The sequence below is a fragment of the Sander lucioperca genome, chromosome 10, assembly GCF_008315115.2.
Source record: "Sander lucioperca isolate FBNREF2018 chromosome 10, SLUC_FBN_1.2, whole genome shotgun sequence".
NCBI classification, from domain to species: domain Eukaryota; kingdom Metazoa; phylum Chordata; class Actinopteri; order Perciformes; family Percidae; genus Sander; species Sander lucioperca.
Window position 1 is genome coordinate 11,572,049 of NC_050182.1, and position 20,663 is coordinate 11,592,711.

Below are 20,663 nucleotides of genomic sequence, written 5' to 3' on the forward strand. Positions count from 1 at the left end.
ACAGTCTGTAGCACAGAATCATCTCAAAATAAGCTGCCAGGTTCTGCTGTTAGGTTTCTATTCCCCCATTAAATTCAGAGCACAGCTCTGTCTCCCTCCTGCTGTGAGAAAATACCAGCCACTTTGATACAAAACAGCAGGCTTTTTTTTCTTCTTTTTTTCTGATTAAAAGAAATGGGTTTCAAACCAAACCACCCGAGATTTGTATTTTTATCAGTGAAAGCTTCACGCATGAAAAATAGGAACTCTGATCGAGGGCCAGATTTTGGTATAAACAGACCTTACCTCCAACTCCATGAAGTCAAATTCTGCAGCACACGTGTACATCAGAGTGTGGAAGTCCTTGTAGCTCGTGAACTTAGACTTGATCAGTGCACTGATGTGAGCCTGGAAAAGACAAACAAAAATCATGTTTTTCTATACATTTTGCATTTTTTAACAATGATCTAATTCATCTAGTAAGTTAATTGTTCAGTATGACCTTTTCTGATGGTGGCATTTGACAATATAACAGTTAAATAGGCCGTTAGCTTCACAAAGCAATCTAAACCTTGGCAGCTAAGTTTTCACTTGAGGGTTGACTACACAATGTGACTTGAATATCATTTCTTTAATAAAAAATAATACAGTGTGTAGAGTAGTGTGTATTGCTAAACATTTATATGAACTGATCCACATTTAAAAACATATCTGTGCAACTATTAAACTTTTCAATATGTAGACTTAAACATTATTTTTCTACGTTCCTTTCTCTTTCTAGGAACCCTTCATTGTCATTACTCTGATTTTACGTCAAACATATTATTCAGGAATAGGGTTGGGTATCGTTTGGGTTTTTTCCGATACTGGTGCTAAAGCGATACTTTTAAAACGGTGCCGGTGCCTAAACAGTGCCTAAACGGTGCCTGACCGATACGCTACTTTTTAAGAAAGTGAAAATAAGAAGGGTACTAAACAACAGTCAGCGACATTAAAGAACGGCTTGTTTATTGCTAAGGCCATGTGGTCAAAATTAAATGATTTAATAATATAGTAATAAATATAACTTATAACAATAACGTATTTCACTAGTAAATTGCTGTTGAACGACAAAAACAACCACCAGATGGGAAAAAGGTATTTTACAATAACTTTGAACGCACCGCGAGGCTACCAGTTTCAAGTCAACGCACCGTCTGTGTTGTTTTTTCCGACAACGTCGGACTGTTAACGTCCCGTTGTTGGAATCCTCTACGGTGAAATTCAGTCACACTTTACACTGTTTAGCTGTCAGCATTTTAACTGTGTTTAATCCAGCTGCTAGCTAACGGTAGGCTAACGTTAGCTGCTGTCGAGTGTTAACTAGCAATGCAGAACTGTTGTCTCTAACATCCGTTTTCGGAGCATCAGAGAGCAGCGAAGGCATATGAGTGGCACCGGAATGAGGCACTGAAATCCGCGTTGCTATTCGGTCTGGTAGATACCGGTCGTTAAGGCACCGGTGCCGTATTAGTACCGGGTCTCGGTACCCAACCCTATTCAGGAATATAATCTACTTCAAACTGAATATTAGCAGTTTTTCCAGATACATGTAGTAAAGTTCTCTGTAGCTTACATCATCAGAGGCACAGAGGACTGTAGACAGCATGAATTTGAGCAGAATGGTGGAGCCAACCCAAGCCAAACCCTGCATGAGCTGAGGAGGGAGAAGAGATGCACACTGACAGGCTGTAATGTGTGTACACACACACACACACCTCCGACAGAAACCTGTAATCAAAGCTTCAAGGCGCTGTGGAGTTGGGAGAAAGCCAGGTAGGCCATTGTTGACTGGACACAGTAGCCAGAAAATCCAACTAGTTCCAATCTTTTACCTCTTTTAACAACAAACTAACTGATCAAAAACTAAGGCTGCATAATCGACATGTTTATTTTCTGGAGATGATAGTTTCAAATACGAGAACATGGACACTACTAAATATAAACATGTAATATGAGCCACATTTGGTTATTTCTGCCATAAGAAAGTGGCAAAAAATGATGTGTATCCCTCTAAAGTCATTTCTACATACCCAGATGACGATGCCAGGTTTAAAGACTTGCGCAAATCGATCCCTTAATGCAATGATTGCCTGGAGAAAAAAGAAAATACCAAAACAGAATTCAAAACCACAAAAGAAATCATCCATAGTTAACCAAAATGATAAAATACAAACATATTACATCAGTTAACAATGGTTTTGTATTTTCATTTCCACTTTCCTCTGCAATACCATTTACTCAAACAAATGTATTTGTTATTTAAAGGAACACGCCGACTTATTGGGACTTTAGCTTATTCACCATATCCCCCACAATTAGATAAGTCCAGACATACCCTTCTCATCTCCGTGCGTGTCGTAACTCTGTCTGACGCGCCCTCCGCTAGCCTAGCTTAGCCCAGATCCTGGAGGTGACCGGCTCCATCTAGCCTACTGCTCCCAATAAGTGACAAAATAACACCAACATGTTCCTATTTACATGTTGTGATTTGTATATTCACAGAGTGTACAAATAACAAGGTCACATGAGACACAGCCATCTAACCGTATACAAACTTGGGAACTATTCTCAGAAGATGAAGCACTGCTGCTTGGGAGTGATATTACTCCAACTCTGAGCGAACTCTCTGCTCCTCACCATGGGGCTTCTCAGGTGCTGCGAGCAAATCACTCCACCCAAGGAGCAGAAGTAGCAGTGCTTTGCCTTCTGAGAATAGTCTATATCTACGAGCTTATAGTTCCCAGTTTATATATGGATAGAAGATGGCTGTGTCTCATGTGACCTTGTTATTTGTACACGCTGTGACTATACAAATCACAACATGTAAATAGGAACATGTTGGTGTTATTTTGTCACTTATTGGGAGCAGTAGGCTAGATGGAACCGGTTACCTCCAGGATCTGTGCTAAGTGAGGCTAGCGGTGGGGGTGTCAGACAGAGTTACGACACGCACGGAGATGAGAAGGGTATGTATGGACTTATCTAACTCTGGGGGATACGGTGAATAAGCTAAAGTCCCAATAAGTCGGCGTGTTCCTTTAAGACCAGCTGGATACATTAATCAAATTGAAGTTATCTTGACTGACCCGATAACATCTTGGAACATTAACGGTTGTACAAGCAGTACATCGGACTCTAAAGGTCCAACTCACCCAGATGGAGACTAGCGAGGAGGCGTAGAAGGACGTGAGCAGCATGGAGTTTCCAAACATCAGGACAAAGCAGACGCCGAGAGTGATCTGCAGGATGAGAACACGTAGGAGAGCAACGGTCACCTGTTTGATGTGCACAATCTGTCGCTGTGATTAGACAGAACGCCAAACATGTGAGTCTGGCAGGAAGCTCAGAGGCACAGCCATCTTCTGCAGGTTTCCAGTTGTTAAGGCAAAAACTCGGGAGCAGCACAACTCATGATTCAGGAGACCTTGATGTGGTCTCAGGAGCATTTAATGAATTCCCAATTGAGGAGAATTTAGGATGACACAGTACAGTGTGGTGCCATCCTAACTTATGAAGTTCCCGCTTCCTGAAGGTGTATTTTTTTATACTTTATTGATCCCCAGTGGGGAAATTACTTTTTTTTTTTTTAAATCATGCTGGAGGTGTCAAGTTTAGCAGAACCTTTAAAGCTTTAGTGTGTAACTTTTTTTATATTAATGAATGTCTGTTACATTCGAGCCATTGCCAAATGAGTTAGACAAAGCTAATTAAGACTATCAGCGCCACACAACTCTCTGTATTTCTCAGTATGGCTGTGTTCAGAAACTGGTGGCGTCTGGTGACTTTCCCGCGCAGAAACTCGAGTGAAGATAATGACCTCTTCTGAAGAGTCCATCATGTTTTTGTAATCCTCCGTGTCCTCCTTGGCTACTAGCAACTGCGTGGAGGAGGGGTGGGGGTGGTGCGCGATCACAGAAGGCTTGGGTCATGTGGATGCGCCGACAGTTTTGTTGTCGTCACTTAGAATTCCTCATGGGGAAGACAAAAACTACGCTCTATAGCTTTAAGGTAAACAAAGATATTGCGGGCAGCCAAATATCTCAGCACAGACAAAATGTTTAATGTGTTCACTTTCTCTATGGCCATGGCAGGGTGAGCAGGGTGTCTTATCACACAGCTGCTACATCTCCCATCATCTATGGAGGTACAAAGATGAAAAACTCCTCTCCCTGGAAAGGTTATGAGGTTACGTATGTTGGACACTGACCTGAATGACACCTGGGTACTATTGGCTCAACTTACATAGCATGAGTTTATAAGATGGAAATTCCACCACACCAGTTGCCTCAATAAAACACTCCATATTCACAACAACATATCTGCCTCTCGTTAGCAGGAGGCTGGTCTGGGATACATTATCTTAAGTGTAAAACACTCCAGAGATGTAAACCAATGCAGTGAACTTTGAATGCACAGCCACTAGGAAAATGTAATCCTTATTTTATAAACACTTGATGCTTAATCCCACAGTGTAGCGTGACACAAACGCGAAATCGTTTCATTATGTAGACAGGCACTTATAACACAGGGGCAGGGGGTACTTCACCAGTTGCCGTTGCCATTTAAAAAAACTTAAATATTAAATCTTTTCAAATAATTCCAGCTTCTAAAATGTATATTTTTTTGTATCATTGTAAATTGAATATTTGGGGCGTTTGGATCAATTTAAAAAGGGTCACCTTGGGATCTGAGAAACTGTGATTGCGCAAGTTATACTAGTTTTGACATTTTAAAGCCTACACAAACAGTTAATCATGAAATAATACCCAAACACAGTTTTTACAGTTGCTTTAGCATACTGTATCTATACCTTGTCTTGTATTTTGTTCTGTACCCATTTCTGTATCGTATTGTTTTCACCGTATGTGTTATTCTTTTTGCCTTGTAGCAGGGAAGCACGATTTCGTTCCTCTCTGTACTGCACTGTTTATAGAAGGATGTCAATAAAGTCTTTATCTTAATAACTGACAGATCAGTTGATGATCAAAAGTGACACTGCTCATTAAGACTCATTAACAGCGCTGTAGCTCATAGAGGACACATGCATATCTTTGTGTCTGGATCACACACACACACACACACACACACACACACACACACACACACACACACACACACACACACACACACACACACACAAAGCCAAAGTCATCGCAGCCAAGCTCTCTAAATTATGCAGAGGCATATGCCTTCCTCTGACACAAATCTCCACCATCTTACCACAAAGGGCCTTCTCCCTATCTGTGGAGCACACCGGGTCCTGGCTAACAGCCTGGCATGCTGAGGGGATTAGGGGGAAAGAATGTGGAAGAGAGGGACCAAACAGAATGACACACTGACACACACACACACACACACACACAAAACATCTTTACACATCAACACAGATATTCTTTTGTCCTTTTGTGAAGCGAGTTGCCCACATATCCTCCCTCTTCCATGCTAAAAAGGCAGTCGTGCACATGCAGTGGCATCGTTAATGCTGAAGAAAAGTCATCCCTGTCTCGGCTGGTGTGTCGTCCTCCCGGTTCATGAAATTCTTCCGGCCGAGGAGCTGAGCGAGATAAGGCGAGCTGAGGCAGAGCACATTACAGCTCAGAGGATAGCAGCTGGGAAGACTTTCACTTATGTTGGGCACAACACATAATCCTCTCACACACACACACACACACACACACACTGAAAGCTAATACACATTTGTGATATACCAAACTACTGAGCAAATCGAAACAAACCACCGAAAACCTCTACTCGGGATAACTTTTCGTTTCTATTGAGATCCTTTCTCTCTTCATTCTGTGCTTTTGTGTCTCACCTGCACAATTTGATAATTTGCATCTTTCCTTTCCACATGTTTGAATTCTTCTTTAATTATATTGTTGTATCTGTCTTAGTAGTTTAGTTGCTTTGGTGTAATTATTTCCACGGTTGAATCAATCCAAGCTACAGAGGTGCCACCGCTTGATGCACCAGTAACAAATAAATATATAAAGTGAGAACAGAAACACTATATTAAAGCTATAGTGCGTAGTTTCTGTCGCCCCCCCCTGAGGAAATAATGACAACACCACCGTTGTTGCATCCACATGACACAAGCCTTCCGTAATCATGCACGCGCCCCCACCCCCACGCAGATCTGCTAGTAGCCAAGAAAAACAGAGGATTCAAAAAATCTTCACTCGAGTGAGTTTCTGCGCGCGAAAGTCGCCCGACAACAACAATTTCTAAACACAGCCATGCTGAGAAACACACAAAGAGTTGTGTGAAGCTGATAATTAGCTTTGTATCAACTCATTTGGCATTGGCTTGAATGTAACAGATGTTCATTGATATAAAAAAGTTACGCACTAAAGCTTTAACACTCTGATGGATGGATGGACTGAAAGGTCATCTACTGTACCATATGAGTGACCAGGATGGATTGCATCTTGGCGGCGCCGAGGTAACCCAGGATATAAGAAGCAAACAGAGAAGCCACCTAGAAAGGAAACAAAATCGACAACCATAACAATATATTCCAGGAAACATAATTCCCCCCCCCCTATTTCCTGTTATTGCTCCACTATTGCTATCCAAGAAAAAAACCCATTTAAAAGTCATAACAGAATGACTTCATTATTTAAATTTGCATTTCATCCGAGTGAAAAACCTTTCCACATCATCACATTTTCCATTCCTGTTTCCTCATTATGTCTCTTAAATGATGAATTACATTTTTTTTTTTAAACGGTATTGCAAAATATGTTTTAAAAAGGCCTAGTTTTAACTTTTTGTTATTCCATTTACTTTATTTGCTTATTTATTATTTGCTTTAGCTGTGTCTACCACACCAAACAGAATATGAAAATAGAATTATTAATTAGAAAATTGTAAGATGATTATATTTTACTTTGAGTTTTTAAATACATAATTTAAATGCAAACATGAATAATCAAGTTGTAATAGCTAGGATTCTGTAAGTGGCAAATTCCAGCTCCCATAGCTACAGTATGTACAGGTTGCATGCCTGTAACTGGATCAAGGTATCATAATACTTTAGAGATTAATACCAGCAAATGCGTAGTAATGTCACTAATTTTGTCATTCTAAAAACGTTTAAAAACCAGCAGAGTGTACTTTGTATATCTAGTCACACTACTGAGCAGTGTGGGCGGACATACAGTATTTGTTACGCACACAGCGCATGAGGAAGACGGGCTCAATTAGCCGCTGAAAAGAACAAAACAAAGCAATAATAGCTGTTAAATAACTCGTCTCGTGTACATAAAGCTGCAGTGCCCTAAGGGGGCCGCCGACAGCGTGGGCTTAACTGCTGCCGAGCACAGACGCTCGCAGCAGTGACCCGTTCATTCTGGAGTCGTGCTTCAAACTCCGGCTACTCCGTCTGTCAGCCTACACTCTTTAACCCACCAATTCTTTCTTTAACTTGCGTGTCTGCATCTCTTTTTCAGTCTCAACTTTTTCCACTCGAATATGCTAATGATTTCAAAATGCATATGTTCCTACTGTTTGTTATGAGAGGTTTATGAAACAAGGATGCAAATAGTGTATTCTTGTAATTTCATCAGCTCTGTCCCTTTTCTTTCCTGCCTCTTCGTATCTCTCCCACCCTGGCTAACTTCAGCAATCTATGCACCTTCCTTACCAGAGTCCTCTGTTCTCTCCAAGTCTCTATTTTCTCCCTAATCTCGGTGCCCCTTCTGCTTTCTTCCCACATTCTCTCTCAATGTCTCTCTTGCTCTCCGTTTACCTGAGTGAGCAGCACAAACTGGGCGAACTGCCAAGGCAGCATGAAGCACAAATTGGAGATGCCCAGGGCGACCATGGCCGTCCTGCTCGGGTTCCGTGTCCTGGGGAGAAAAGAGAGACAGAGGAGGGGAGAGAAAAAAAGGAGAAACATAGTGGTTAGAGAGTGTGGGTGTAGAGGAGATAAGAGAAGATGCATTAAGACGGCAGAGAAAACGCACACACGTACACAAGCACACACACATTCAATTTCCCTCTGAGTGTACTACAAAGCCCCGGTTATGCACCGAGCCAGCCTCAGAAATACGACACAGAGTTCATTCTCATTTTAAAGCTGGTGGTGGAAGGAGTCACAGTTTACTGACTGCACTCGCATAACACAAGGCGGCGTCCGCTAGTTGATGTGCAATGAGAAAGATTACTAGTGACAAGTACATTAGCTCAGCACGCTGCCTGCTTCAGTGCACGATTTAGCAGACAACAGAAGCAAGCTGAGCTTCACCCCAGTGATCACAACACACAGGGACAATTGTAGCATGGCTTACTTTAATGTGACAAGGAAACAGCTGTTTGGTCATGTTTTACTTCTGTTGTTTCACGTATGCAACAGGGTGTTAAAATGAAAAGAAAACCAGATGCCTGTCCATGTTTTTCTTCCAAAGATTTCAGGCACCAATGTACAACAAGATCTGGGAAGTGAATACCAAAGTAGTGCACTGTACAGTGATCCACCACGCTCCATGAAAAGTTAGAAAGCTGCATGTTTTATGAGATGATCAGATTTAGGAGTGTGTGATGACACTGGCAGTGTTTTCCCTAAGTTTGAGGAAGACTTAGGTGCACGTATTTGGCAGAGGGTTTAGGGGTCCGCCCTCAAGAAAATGTTACGTTTTTCAATAAAATATTATACATTACAACATACAAACAAGCAGCACAGAAGATCATTGGCTGCCCTCCCCCCCTTCCTGATGGACATCTACTCCTCCCGCTGCCTCAGCAGAGCAGAAAACATCACCAAGGACAGCTCCCACCCTGGCTCTGATCGGTTTGACCGGTTGTCCTACAGGTGCACCAGAACGAGGACTAACAGATTCAAGAACAGTTTCTTCCCAAACACCATAACCACTTTGAACTCACACATGCACTGACTTCACAGTCTTACCCCCAACCCCCGGACTTTCTTCCACCCACATACTGTGCAATATTTAATACTTTTGATAATATTGAAAATTCTGTGCAATTTCATTACTGTGCAATATTATTACTTCACATTGCATATCACACTGTATATAAAACCATATCTATCTTTATATTTTTTATATATGTATATAGCATCTCAGAACTATGCACCCCCCACCCTTTCTTTTGCACTACTTATTTTATCACATGTTACATTTCTCCTACGTACATGTTGACACTGGAAAAGGAGTTGCTTTTAATCTTGTTGTACATGTGTATAATGACAATAAAAGGCATTCTATTCTAAACAACAACATACATTTTGGACCATTATCATTACCATATCTGTGTCTAAACGTTGGGAATCCAGATAGTTTTGATGCTTACATTGATTCTATAATCTTGGCTGCCCCACAAGGAGTAATGTGGAAGAAATGCATTCCAGGCTGTTATGGATGCCAGTAGATGAAAGACTAGCATGCAGCCTGATGGTATTTTTAAAGAATATTTGTACATTACGTAAACCCACCAACCTGTTCTCGCAGCTATTACCTACCAATGATGGACATGGTTATGATACCAGATTATGGCTTTACTCTGCCAATGGCCAGAACCAATGCTCTTAAAAAAAATGGTAATATATATATATATATATAGAGCTGTAAATATTGGAACAGCCTCCCCCCACATTTAATCCTAATGGGAAATACTTCAAGCTTCAAAAAGAAACAAGGAGTTTAGGTTACAACTGGTTTGATTCTGTTATTCATTTCTTTTTTCTTTCTTTCTTTACTATATATTTTATTTGATGTTACTGTTTTCTTTTGTTGTTTTTATAACATGAAAAGCATGCTACTGTGTCTTTTGTTTTACAAAATCCAGGAGGTTTTTTTTGTTCTAATGTAACATGTATTTTGCTTTATAATATTTGTTTGTCTTGTGCTGGACCCCAGGAAGAATAGTCTTCACTAAGGCGATGACTAATGGGGACTAATGAGGTGCTTCCCAAAATGGCTTGGGTGCTGCACCTAAGCCTTGGCAATGCGTACTTTAGGTGCACTCACTGCTGAATAAAAAACAAACAAAAAAATGTGTTTTGTTTTGTATGTATAATGTTGTAATATGGATAATTTGCTAATAGGGTATAAAAAAAGAAGACTTGTAGCAGGATAATCTGGACCACTGTGATTTTGAGGCAGAGATGCTGGCGGTGAGTTTACCGTAGGATGTAGGTGAGAAGAAGCATCTGCAGGACTAAGAAGGGGTAGGCAAAGCTCTCCCTCAGAGGCGGAGTCCACATCACACGAGTGCTCTGACAACATCCATGACAAACATGACAAAACAACAAACAAACATGCACAATAAAAAGCAAATCAAAACATCACAGCTGTGCCATTTAGGTATATAAAAGTATCGGACTTCTGTATCAAAGGACTCTGATCGGGGGACAAAAAACTTGATTGGGACTTGACTTGTTTTTTGTTCCCAGGCTGACACGCATTCTTGACTGTTTGTAAAAGGGAAACCTTTTTCTATCGCTTGATAAAATCCCCTATTTATACAGACTTTACACTAAAATATCACACGTTTGTCACCTCGAAACACTCATTACCAACCCACTGCTTCCTCAAATTAACAAAATGGAAAACCACAGAAGCTCCTTAAATCTACCACTACACTCAGGGGAAGGAAAAGACTGGAATGAAAAGAGCACGTGTTGGACTGAGAAACACTTGTGAGTGTGTGTGATTGAAATGTCGCCATATTGATCGAGAAAAATAGAGAGTAGTGATAGACCGATTTTATCGGCCGGCCGATATATCGGGCCGATATTTGCGTTTTTACGGCTGCTGCGTTCACCGATAGTTTTTTCCTGGCATTATTTACAGACAGGCGTCCACAGGCAGCTCTGTGTTGCTGGAGACGCTGCAGTTCACGTGCAGACCATGCACTGCCCCTCCCCCACTAGCAGAGTGCTGGTGCTGGAAGCCTGGCAGGCTTGCTGGTGCTGGAAGCCTGGCAGGCATCCAGCACCATGGCAGTCTTAAATTACAAATCAAGCACTTTATTTCAATGGCTACTTTTCAGGTTTGTTTTTTTTAAATTATTTAAATGTGTTGACAAAGGACATTTTGTGATGACCTGATTATATCTGTCTTATAATATGTCAGCAAGCAATGCATCATCAAGGCTGTGTTGTAGATGTTGATGAAAGCCTTTTACCCTTGTACAGTTAACCATATGCAGTGCACCCATCCATATGATGCACATTGCACACATCATTTGGGTGATATGAATGTAAGATGATTGTAGAAGTGACACTTTGTTTATTATTTTTAAGGAAATGGCAGCGCAGATTCCAAAAACAAATCCAGTGTGGCAGGGTTTACATTTTCATGATGTAAATTGAGGGAGCAAACGCAGTATCGGCTCCAAATAATGGCTCAAGATAATCAGCAGCCCGTACCAGTCATCGGCTATGGCTGATGGAAAAAAAAAATCCATATCGGTCGATCCCTAATAGAGAGACATGCTATTTGTTCTGAAGGAAATTGAAGAGAAGAAGGTGGGAGGAGGGACTCAAGTGCCAGCTGAAACCAACTCTAAGCTCCTTTGAGGGATAAAATGAGCCCCTCTACTTTTCAGTAACATACAACCAGAGAGACTTATTGCACACAGTTATAGTACGAAGCAACAGGCGTTTAGCTCTCCTGACTCACTGACAGTTAGGGTAGTGCACTTACCTCGCCGTGATTGAAGAAAAAACACATCGTGGTAACAATGCCGCCCAGTCGACTGCCACTAGATGGGAAAAATGGAAAGCGAGGACAGAAGATAAGGGAAGCAGAGAGCAAACGACAGATTCAGAAAGGAGCATCCTCCATCTCATGTTTCAAATACATATTTGACAGGAGACAAACTGCTGTACTCTGTTAACTGCATTGTGTCTATCTAGGTCTGACAGCTGACTGCTGAGCAATGACATGGCCCATAAAAAGCCATCATCTCGTCTCCGATGCCCACCTGAGTGTGACAGCAGTGGGAGCGGAGTTACCTGAGGTAGGCGCCGTAAATGAAGAACAGGCTCATCATCGCGCCGTTCAGCAGGAACACAAAGGCCACGTAGAAGTACGCCGGGTCGCCCATTCCTAATGTGCCACACACACGCACACACACACTTTAATGATCGTCATTTATCAACCCCAAAAATGCCATACATTGACTCTCTCTCCTCATTTTCCTGTTAACTTTCTACTGGGTCCGATCCAACCAAAACGTCCCAAGAATTACTTTAAAACAGGAGGGTTTTGTCTGTTGTATATCACTGTCAGTGTCACTAAATTCTGATAATATAAAGACTACACAAAGACACACAAAAAACTGTTCTAACCAATTCAGAAGAGAGGAAAAGCTATGTCTATGTTCTTAAAACTCCCCTTAACACACCTGTGTCTTTATTCAGTTTCTGTTACAGTCTGAAAGTGGCATGCACAAGTCTCCTCAAATCTGTAAGTTAGGTCAGTGTGCAAAAATAGCCCATGAAACAGGTAGTGTCTCTGCAGAGCTCTTGGCCAGGATGACAAATTCATGGTGCTCTGCTCTTCCTATGAGGATGCCACAAACCCCAACCAATCACCTGCTGCAGGCTTTCTGTGGCCTGTTTTTATCTTCAATTTATTTATGTGTTTTAAAAGGTATATGCTGTGGCTATTTTTGTGATTTTATTTTTAAAATGAGGTACATTTTTGCTCAGTTTTTGGGGAATTCTGTAGGCTATGTATTTTGTTTGACATCCAAGTCATATGAAGAGCGTATCGGAGTGTTATTTTGTACAACAGTACACTTGACAAATCCATTTTATGCGTTTGTATAAAGATATAGTAAAATCCGTGCAACTTTTCTTTTATGGTTACTTTTGAACTTTGGTCTTCCACCACTGAAGTGACTTAGGCCCTGTTTACACGAATACGCTCGCGGGTGAAAACGACAAAATATTTTATCAGATGTGCCTTTCGTTTAGACGGCGACGGCATTTTTGGGGCTTAAAAACGCAAAAAAGTGAAACCACCATCCAGAGTGGAAATCTTAAACACGCTCCACCGTTGCGTTCCCGTCTAAAGGGTAAAAACGCACTGTGCGAGTGTGTCTGTCTGTCTGTCTGTCTGTCTGTCTGTCTGTCTGTCTGTCTGTCTGTCTGTCTGTCTGTCTGTCTGTGTGTGTGTGTGTGCATTTTTTGGAGCAATAACTCCACCTCCTCGTCTGTCCAGACAAAATTGTCAGCTTTTGTTGTTTGCTTCACGCTACTAGGGAGAGGAGAGGGAGAGAGGAGGAGGAGAGGGAGACAAGTAGAAGGAAGGTGCGTGGACTTGGTGGTGTTGTGTGGCAGTGCTTCACACTACCACCTAGTCGCCTGGTGTGCATACTACATCGCATTTCACACACTTTTGCGTCACCATATGCACGCAGATTCCCCCCCCCCATAACGCGCTTCTAAACGCAGAATAAAAAGTGAGAACGCAACGCCACTTTTGCGTTTTCCCTTCAGATCGTTTCCGTCTAAACATAGCCTTAGCTTGTCTGCGTGCTCCATGAAACACTTTTGCCCATGTTTTTATAAGTGGGAAGCCAGTGAGGGCGGAAACCTCTGCTGTGTGTTACGCCCTGTCAGGCAAGGCCAACAGAGAGAGTTAGCAATGACATCGACTGCAGTTCACATGACATTTTAAGTTGCGAAACAAAACGGTCAAAACGTGGAAGATAAAATAAAAGGTTAGGGTCTGGTAGCCTTGTGGTTAAAACACATATCATATACTGTGTGATCTTAAAGTCCCTAGTTCGAATCCAACTTGTTTCAGGCAATTCCCCCTCTATGTCTCTCTCTTCCCACACTTCCAGTTACCTCGCAAATAAAGCACTGCCGGGAGAGACTAAGGATCAGTTTGAATCGGACTAGAGGTTGTTTTTACAGGGCAGGGAAGAAATATAAACCAAACTCTCTCTTTGCAGACGGAAGTCTATAATCACATACTGTAGATCTCATGTTTAGATTACACTAAAGCTGAACTTGCATGAGTAAGTGAGAATATGTGGCATATTTGAGGTCTGGGGAAGTTCCAGAACACTCGAAACAGTAGACATAAGAATATATTACACTGAATAATCTAGGGCTGCCACCTCTTAGTCGATTAGTCGACTAATCGGTCGTTTTGGTCTTAGTCGACTAGGATTTCTTTAGTTGATAAGTCATTTTTTATGCTTATTCATGCTTAATTACTCATTTCCAAGAAACTTATGGGCACATTTCTGGTAAGCACAAGATTTAAAGTGGTGCTTTTGCAGGATTAATTGTGGAGAAACTCAGTTTTACAGATGGTTAATTAACTACATTTATATTGTGCTTTTCTAGTCTTAACCACCTCTTAAAGAGCACAGCTCTGTCGATTACATCAACTAATCGATTAATCGACAAAATCATATAAGTGTTAGTCGACTAACAATTTCTTTAGTCGAGGACAGCCCTAGAATAATAATGGTTCCCCCTTTTTTTGATACAGAAAGTTAGGTTTCTCAATTTGTACTCAGAGACCTAGTGGGTAGACGCAAAGACACTTCACCTCACTACATAAGCAGGTTCGCAGAAAAGACTGGCACGGACTAACAAGGTGCACGGAAATGTGTTGACATGACTAAGAGCCGTTGACTTGACGGTAAATCACGGAGCTTGTTCCCATAGCAGCTCAGTATTAAAGTGAAGTAAAATGTTGCCTTTCTGCATCTCACAAAATAATGTACCAGCTAACATTTACAGGAAATGTTCCCACTTCTCTGACTGTTAGCTCTTATGCAAGGCAGCGTGTGCGTCAGGTTTGTGTAAACATTGTGAAAACAGCCTGAGTACATCGACCCGGGGGTGCCTCGCTTTCACTAATGAGACCGACAAAAACACACAGATAGCAGCTCCGCAACGGAAAGCTGACAACAGGTTTTGCTTGTTTACTGTCAGCGGATTTATCCGTCTCGGAAATGTTCCTGCGAACAAATACCAGAAAACTATTTGTCTGTAATAGGTTAAAAAGCAGTTTTCTTTCCCTCAGGGCTACTATAATAACAGATTTTCCCTGGCTTTGTTGTTCTACCAATTTATTAAGCTGCCATTTAGATCCTTAATGTCATACCTTTGCTTGATATACCTGACATGAATTTGTGAGCTTTGCTTTGTCAATCTCAGAATTCCCTCACCTCAATTTATTTTCTATTTCAATTGATAATAATGCTGAAACACATAGCTGATTAATTGAGGAGTGGACAGAAAATTTATTGACAACCATTTTGATGGACAAGTATTCATTTTTGAGGAGCTGGAGGGCAGATGTTACATTGGAAAAGAGCCAGGCTAGCTGCTTCCCCCTGTTTCCAGTCTCTATGCTAAGCTTTCTGTCATTCTATGCGATTTCAAGTTGAACGTATGTCAATGTTGTACTGTGGATGGACGAAACTAGCAATTTAATGATGTCATCTTGGGCTCTGGGAACTTTTGGCTTTTTTTTTTTTTTTCCATACATTTTCATAGACTAAACAATTCAACAACAATTCAAGAAAAGAAACGTATTAGACATATTAAGCAAAAATATGTTGCCTTTTGTTCTATTCCTTCTGTAAAATGTATACATTTTCTCTTAACTGCCAAATCCCCGTGAGGCTGTTTTGACTGCATCTGTCCACAACTGAAGAAAATCATCAAAGTCTGTGAAGAAATTAGTCATCCAGTCAATTCAGCGCGAGACTGTGTGAGTATTTTAAATGTTAGTGTGGCTCCAGGTCGTAACAGTGAAACTATCTGCCTGTGTAATGTAGTCATCATTCAACCTGCTGTATGTGTGTGTGTGTGTGTGTGTGTGTGTGTGTGTCTCCGCCCACAAATGAGAGTATTTGCAGATCAGACTGCATTTCCAAGGCAACAGTCTTACCTTCACAGCTGTCCACAGGACTGAGTCCCTCTCCTCTGTTGATGGACCAGCACATCTTTGTGGGGATCCCAAAGTATCCCATTACACCGGTGTACATCCGGTACCAGCCTGCCAGGACCACCTGGGGAGCAGAGACGGATGAGAATCAGTGTGAAGCCTTTTTAAAACACGTTGTAAAGACCTGTCTGTCTGTGTACCGATTCCATTATATTCCCTGCCAGCATTAGGACAGACAGAGCGTGTTTTAGTGGCCTGAGGTGGCTTTTTGTAATTGTTTTCAATGAGAGTGAAGCGTTTTGCTTGCTGCTTTTGCGCTGCTCTTCGCCTCACGTTTTGTTGCCGGAGTGCCCTGAACATCTTCAGTTGAAAAAACTTCAACTCTGAGCGGGGAAAAAAAAACGTCCAACGGCATTTAACTCTTCCCAGGAAATATCGGTTGGCTGAGGACTGGTGATTCGATGGTTGCCTAGCAAGAATAACAAAAAAATGCAACTGGTCTGATCGGGGCATCTTCAACAAGTGTTGTCTGTGTGGTGCGCCTCGCGTTTTGCAACCTGCAAAAGCCACGGTATTCCAAAAAAAAAACATTAGGCAGTGGAAAGCCCAAAACACAATGCGTCCAGATGCTTATACTGCTACCAGTCACACTTCAGACCTTACTCTAGAATTATTATAAAATGTTGTAAAGGATTTATATATATCTGCACAGCTAAAGAACTTCTTCCTGTCAAATGTCAACCCTCAACTTCATTTTGCAAGAGATGGCGCAAATGATTCATTTCACATCTAACTTTTCTTTCAAAATTGTTGTATCTAATGCAGGAATAAAGAATAATGTCTAGAGATCTGGTGTGCCTAAACTTAGGGCAAAATATTACTACGTTTTTAATCATTTTAAAGTTATCTCAAAGATCTGCTTCCTTCTCTTTGGCGGCACCTATATAATATATTTATTATATAATAAGCGGTAGTCAGTCAGTTGCCACCTGGGCTGTTTACACGCAACCCATGGAGACTGGAATAGTAGGGCTGGGCGATATGGAGAAAATCAAATATCACGATATTTTTGACCAAATACCTCGATATCGATACCGCAACAATATTGTAGTATTGACTATTGGTGCTTTCACAAAATATTTACACAATGAGATAAATAATCATCAGTAATGTGGATATAATGTCTAAGTGAGTAAAGGTAAATAATAAAACAGTTACAACAGTCTGGTAAGTTCAGAAAATGACATAAATTTACTGTAATGCAGCCTTTAAAACCAGGAAAAGACAACACTTATGCCATATTACGATATTCAAAATCTAAAACGATATCTACTTTCATATCACGATATTGATATAATATCGATATATTGCCCAGCTCTATGGAATAGTCAAAAGAGTATGCTGCTTCACACACAAGTGAGTTAAAGAGCAAGTCTGTCGCATTATACCCTCTTTGGCGGACCAAACACTGCTTTGTGAAGCGGTCACTAACTGTGCGCTGCTTGTGATTTTTTTCCCAGAAATGTTGCCACACACACCCAGTTCGCAATACTGCAAACGCAAGGGCTCATCATGGGGCCATCGGCTCAAACACCATTGTGTTATCGACAATAGATAGTGACTTAACAGACATTTATTTAAATGCAAGTCTTCAGGATTATTACTTTAAAGTCTGATAACAGCAATAAACTACAATAGCATGCCAAATCAGCATTACCTCTGGATAGAGATTGAATCTCTTCAGTGTGTTAATAACCAGGGGGTACTCTGTCAGCCGATCGTTCATGATCATGTGGAGGCCATCCAGGAAAGACGGAGCCTCAATGATGGTCTTGTAGTAAGAATAATACAGACCCTGGAACCAAAAGAACATAATTTAAAAATAAAAAAATTTAAATAAAAATGTCAAGGCAAAGAGAGAGAGAGAGAGAGAGAGAGAGAACAGAGTGATACAGAGAGAAAGAGACAGCAGACAGACACTAAATATAACTCCGCCACAACAAACAACTCAGATAGAGGAAACAAAAGTGAGTCAAACAGACTCAGCAGATGGCAACAGTTCGCAGCACATTTGGTACTGTAGCACACAGCAGGGGCGAGGGAAGAAAAATATTCAGTTTGCATATGATAAAATCATCACCTTTACTGTCTCACATCTCTTAAAAGGGCATGAAGCTTGTGCTGCATGTTGAATAAGAATGAGAACGGAAAGTGACAGAAAAGAGATGCCACAGAAATTAGGAATGCACCAACATTTTGTAAATTGTTAGAATCACAAATATCCGTTTTGAAGGGCAAGTTCAATATTGTTTGTAATATTGTGGGAGGATATGATGATTTTCTCTGAATTTGCAGATGATAATGGGTACATCCCATGGCCCTTATTTGATAGCTCTTCGACTCCTCGGTCCTTGGCTGAACCGGGAGTTGTTCTGTCCCATCTTGGTGAAGGCCGTCTCAAAGCATCGAGGAAGGATCATTGAGGAGCTATAAGCAAAGATACACGAGAGCAGCCTTCCCAGAAGCCGTGCAGCTGAAGGAGTTGCGAACTCCGCCCAAACAGCTGACGAATTCATGCGACGCTTCAGAGGAAAGGACGTCTCATCCCTCTAAAACACATTTGCTCGTTGCCTCTCTCCTCCCATGATTTCCTCGCGTCTCTCCCTTGCCTCCTCGGTGGGAGGTACTAAGACGCAAGGAGGCAATTTAAGCGACATGAGATGCAGCTATGGAGTCAGTACGGCCGCATACACTTCTGCCTTGAATATTCATTTTGTCTCCCACATTCACTTTAACTGAAGCCTATGCCGCTGACAAATTAAAGCCTGCTTTTCTGTTGTGATTGCCTCGCCTGGCCCAACTCTGGCAGACTCGCAGGTCACCTTTGTTCAACTTTTCTTCTGGTTGTTAAATAGAAACAGTGTTTGGAAATGCCAATGTCATTACTCTAGCGCTATGTCATCACCTTGTTTTGTACAACACCACAATACCAGATTACAAACTGCAGCGTTGCTCGCAGACGCTTCTCTCTGCTCAATATTTATTTATAACACACATTGGAACTGTGACACTGCATCCTTTTTCAAGGCTGAGTGTAACAGAAGGCGAATGTGCCTTTATGGCGACTATGGCTGCAACTCATGGTTATTTGTATTACTATTAATCTGCCCATTATTTTCATAATTAATTAATCTCTTCCTTTGAAAACAAGCCTATAATAAGCATTACCAGATACACCAGTCTTCTGGATTCTAAATGAGGACACTGCCTAAGACGCTATGCACTTAAACTCAAACAGTACTGGCTTACTAGTGCATACCTAATACAAAAAAAAATGATTTACCATTTCTGTCCGGAAAGCCATTTCTTTCTCCAGGTTTGACAAGTGTGAAAAGTGTCTGTCATTCTCAAACAGCTGTGAGAGATGATGCCTAACCAAAGGAGGAGAAATATGTGAGCCAAGAGCTGCATCCACAAGTAAACACAGCAGTGATGCATGAGTAGTAATAACATGCTGTGAGAGCAACTCACCAGTGGAGATACCCAGTCAGAGCAGCTGTGGACAGAGAGAATCAACTTTAAGTGCTGCAAAAATAATGCTTCTTTATGGTCCCGAAAGAAGCCATAAAAACACAGGGGTGAAGGCTTATACAATGTTGTGGGTGGCTACGGTGGTGCATATTGAAGAGAAATCATGTTAACATTAACATTAGCTTAACCCTTGCCAGAAAACATGTTAACACGTGTGGAACTAACATGTCACATGTGCAGAGGAACACGGACTACTTTAATGCGATTGAAATGAATAGCAACAATAGGTAGCTAACGCTGGTGAGCTAGCGTTCAGGTGAGCTAATGTTAGCCAACTAATCAGCAGCGGAGATAACTTAATTGAGCGGACACGCTAATGCTAAGTTACTAGTATAGACTACGTTAGCAGCCGTTAGCTAGGAGGAGCTAGCTGGCTAACAGTCCTAACTTACCGAGGAGAAGAGTGATTCCCAGCTTCACGGCTCCAGAGGGAGTTAGCCCAAGCTTCTGCCTGATGCCCGAGAGCCCATTTGGATGAGAGCTGTTGAAAGCTTTGCCCTCCCTGCCTGGTCGCCTAACGTTACTTTTGCCAGGGGGCGAAACAAGCGGGCTCTTGTCGCGGTCAGTCTGGGTCGCTGGACTCTTCCCGGACTGTTTTCTGTATTTAGCCACCATGATCTCCAGAAAGAGTCGAGGTTAGGCAATGAGGCGCCGTTGAAAAAAGAACCCGAGGGGTGTGAGCTAAGCAGCACCACAGTTGCTCGTATCTGGTCCTCGGATCTGCCCCTTTACTACCTGAGCGATGCTTTCACTGGTTCCTCGCTTCAGACACTCGTAGAAATCTTATGAAGCTTCGCCCCCGTCTGGCCGTTTAGCGCCCCTGCAAAGAGCTTCTGGTGGTCACCATGACAACGCCAAGTAGCGATGTAACAATACGTTACATACAGTACAGATGTATACAGTTGACTAACTCTACAGTTGTTTTTTTACAAGGAATAATAAAGTAGGCCTATGCCTCCTTGTATATTATGTCAAATAAAAGTAGTGCAGTAAAAAGTACAATATTTCCCTCTGAATTGTAGAGGAGTAGAAGTAGGCCTATAAATTATCACAAAATGTAAATATTCACGATTTTGAATGCAGGCCTATTTCTACACTGTGGTAGGCTGGGGTGTACTGTAGGTACACACACACACACACACACACACACACTTAAAAATC

At 41.6% G+C, this 20,663-nt stretch overlaps 1 protein-coding gene across 1 annotated transcript in view; it reads right to left on the reverse strand.

Moving 5' to 3' along the window:
* dpy19l1l (dpy-19-like 1, like (H. sapiens)) overlaps positions 1-20,329 on the reverse strand; it is a 31,807-nt gene extending 11,478 nt beyond the window's left edge. The window contains exons 1-14 of the mRNA XM_031279429.2: positions 19,895-20,329; positions 19,443-19,467; positions 19,255-19,342; positions 17,629-17,766; positions 15,915-16,035; positions 12,002-12,095; positions 11,691-11,748; positions 10,167-10,258; positions 7,772-7,871; positions 6,422-6,499; positions 3,174-3,260; positions 2,052-2,111; positions 1,595-1,675; positions 286-387 (exon numbers count right to left, since the gene is read on the reverse strand). Of these exons, the coding sequence (XP_031135289.1) occupies positions 286-387; positions 1,595-1,675; positions 2,052-2,111; positions 3,174-3,260; positions 6,422-6,499; positions 7,772-7,871; positions 10,167-10,258; positions 11,691-11,748; positions 12,002-12,095; positions 15,915-16,035; positions 17,629-17,766; positions 19,255-19,342; positions 19,443-19,467; positions 19,895-20,117 (1,347 nt within the window). The 5' untranslated portion in view covers positions 20,118-20,329. The remainder of the gene's footprint in view (positions 1-285; positions 388-1,594; positions 1,676-2,051; positions 2,112-3,173; positions 3,261-6,421; positions 6,500-7,771; positions 7,872-10,166; positions 10,259-11,690; positions 11,749-12,001; positions 12,096-15,914; positions 16,036-17,628; positions 17,767-19,254; positions 19,343-19,442; positions 19,468-19,894) is intronic.
* Positions 20,330-20,663: the final 334 nt, after the last annotated feature.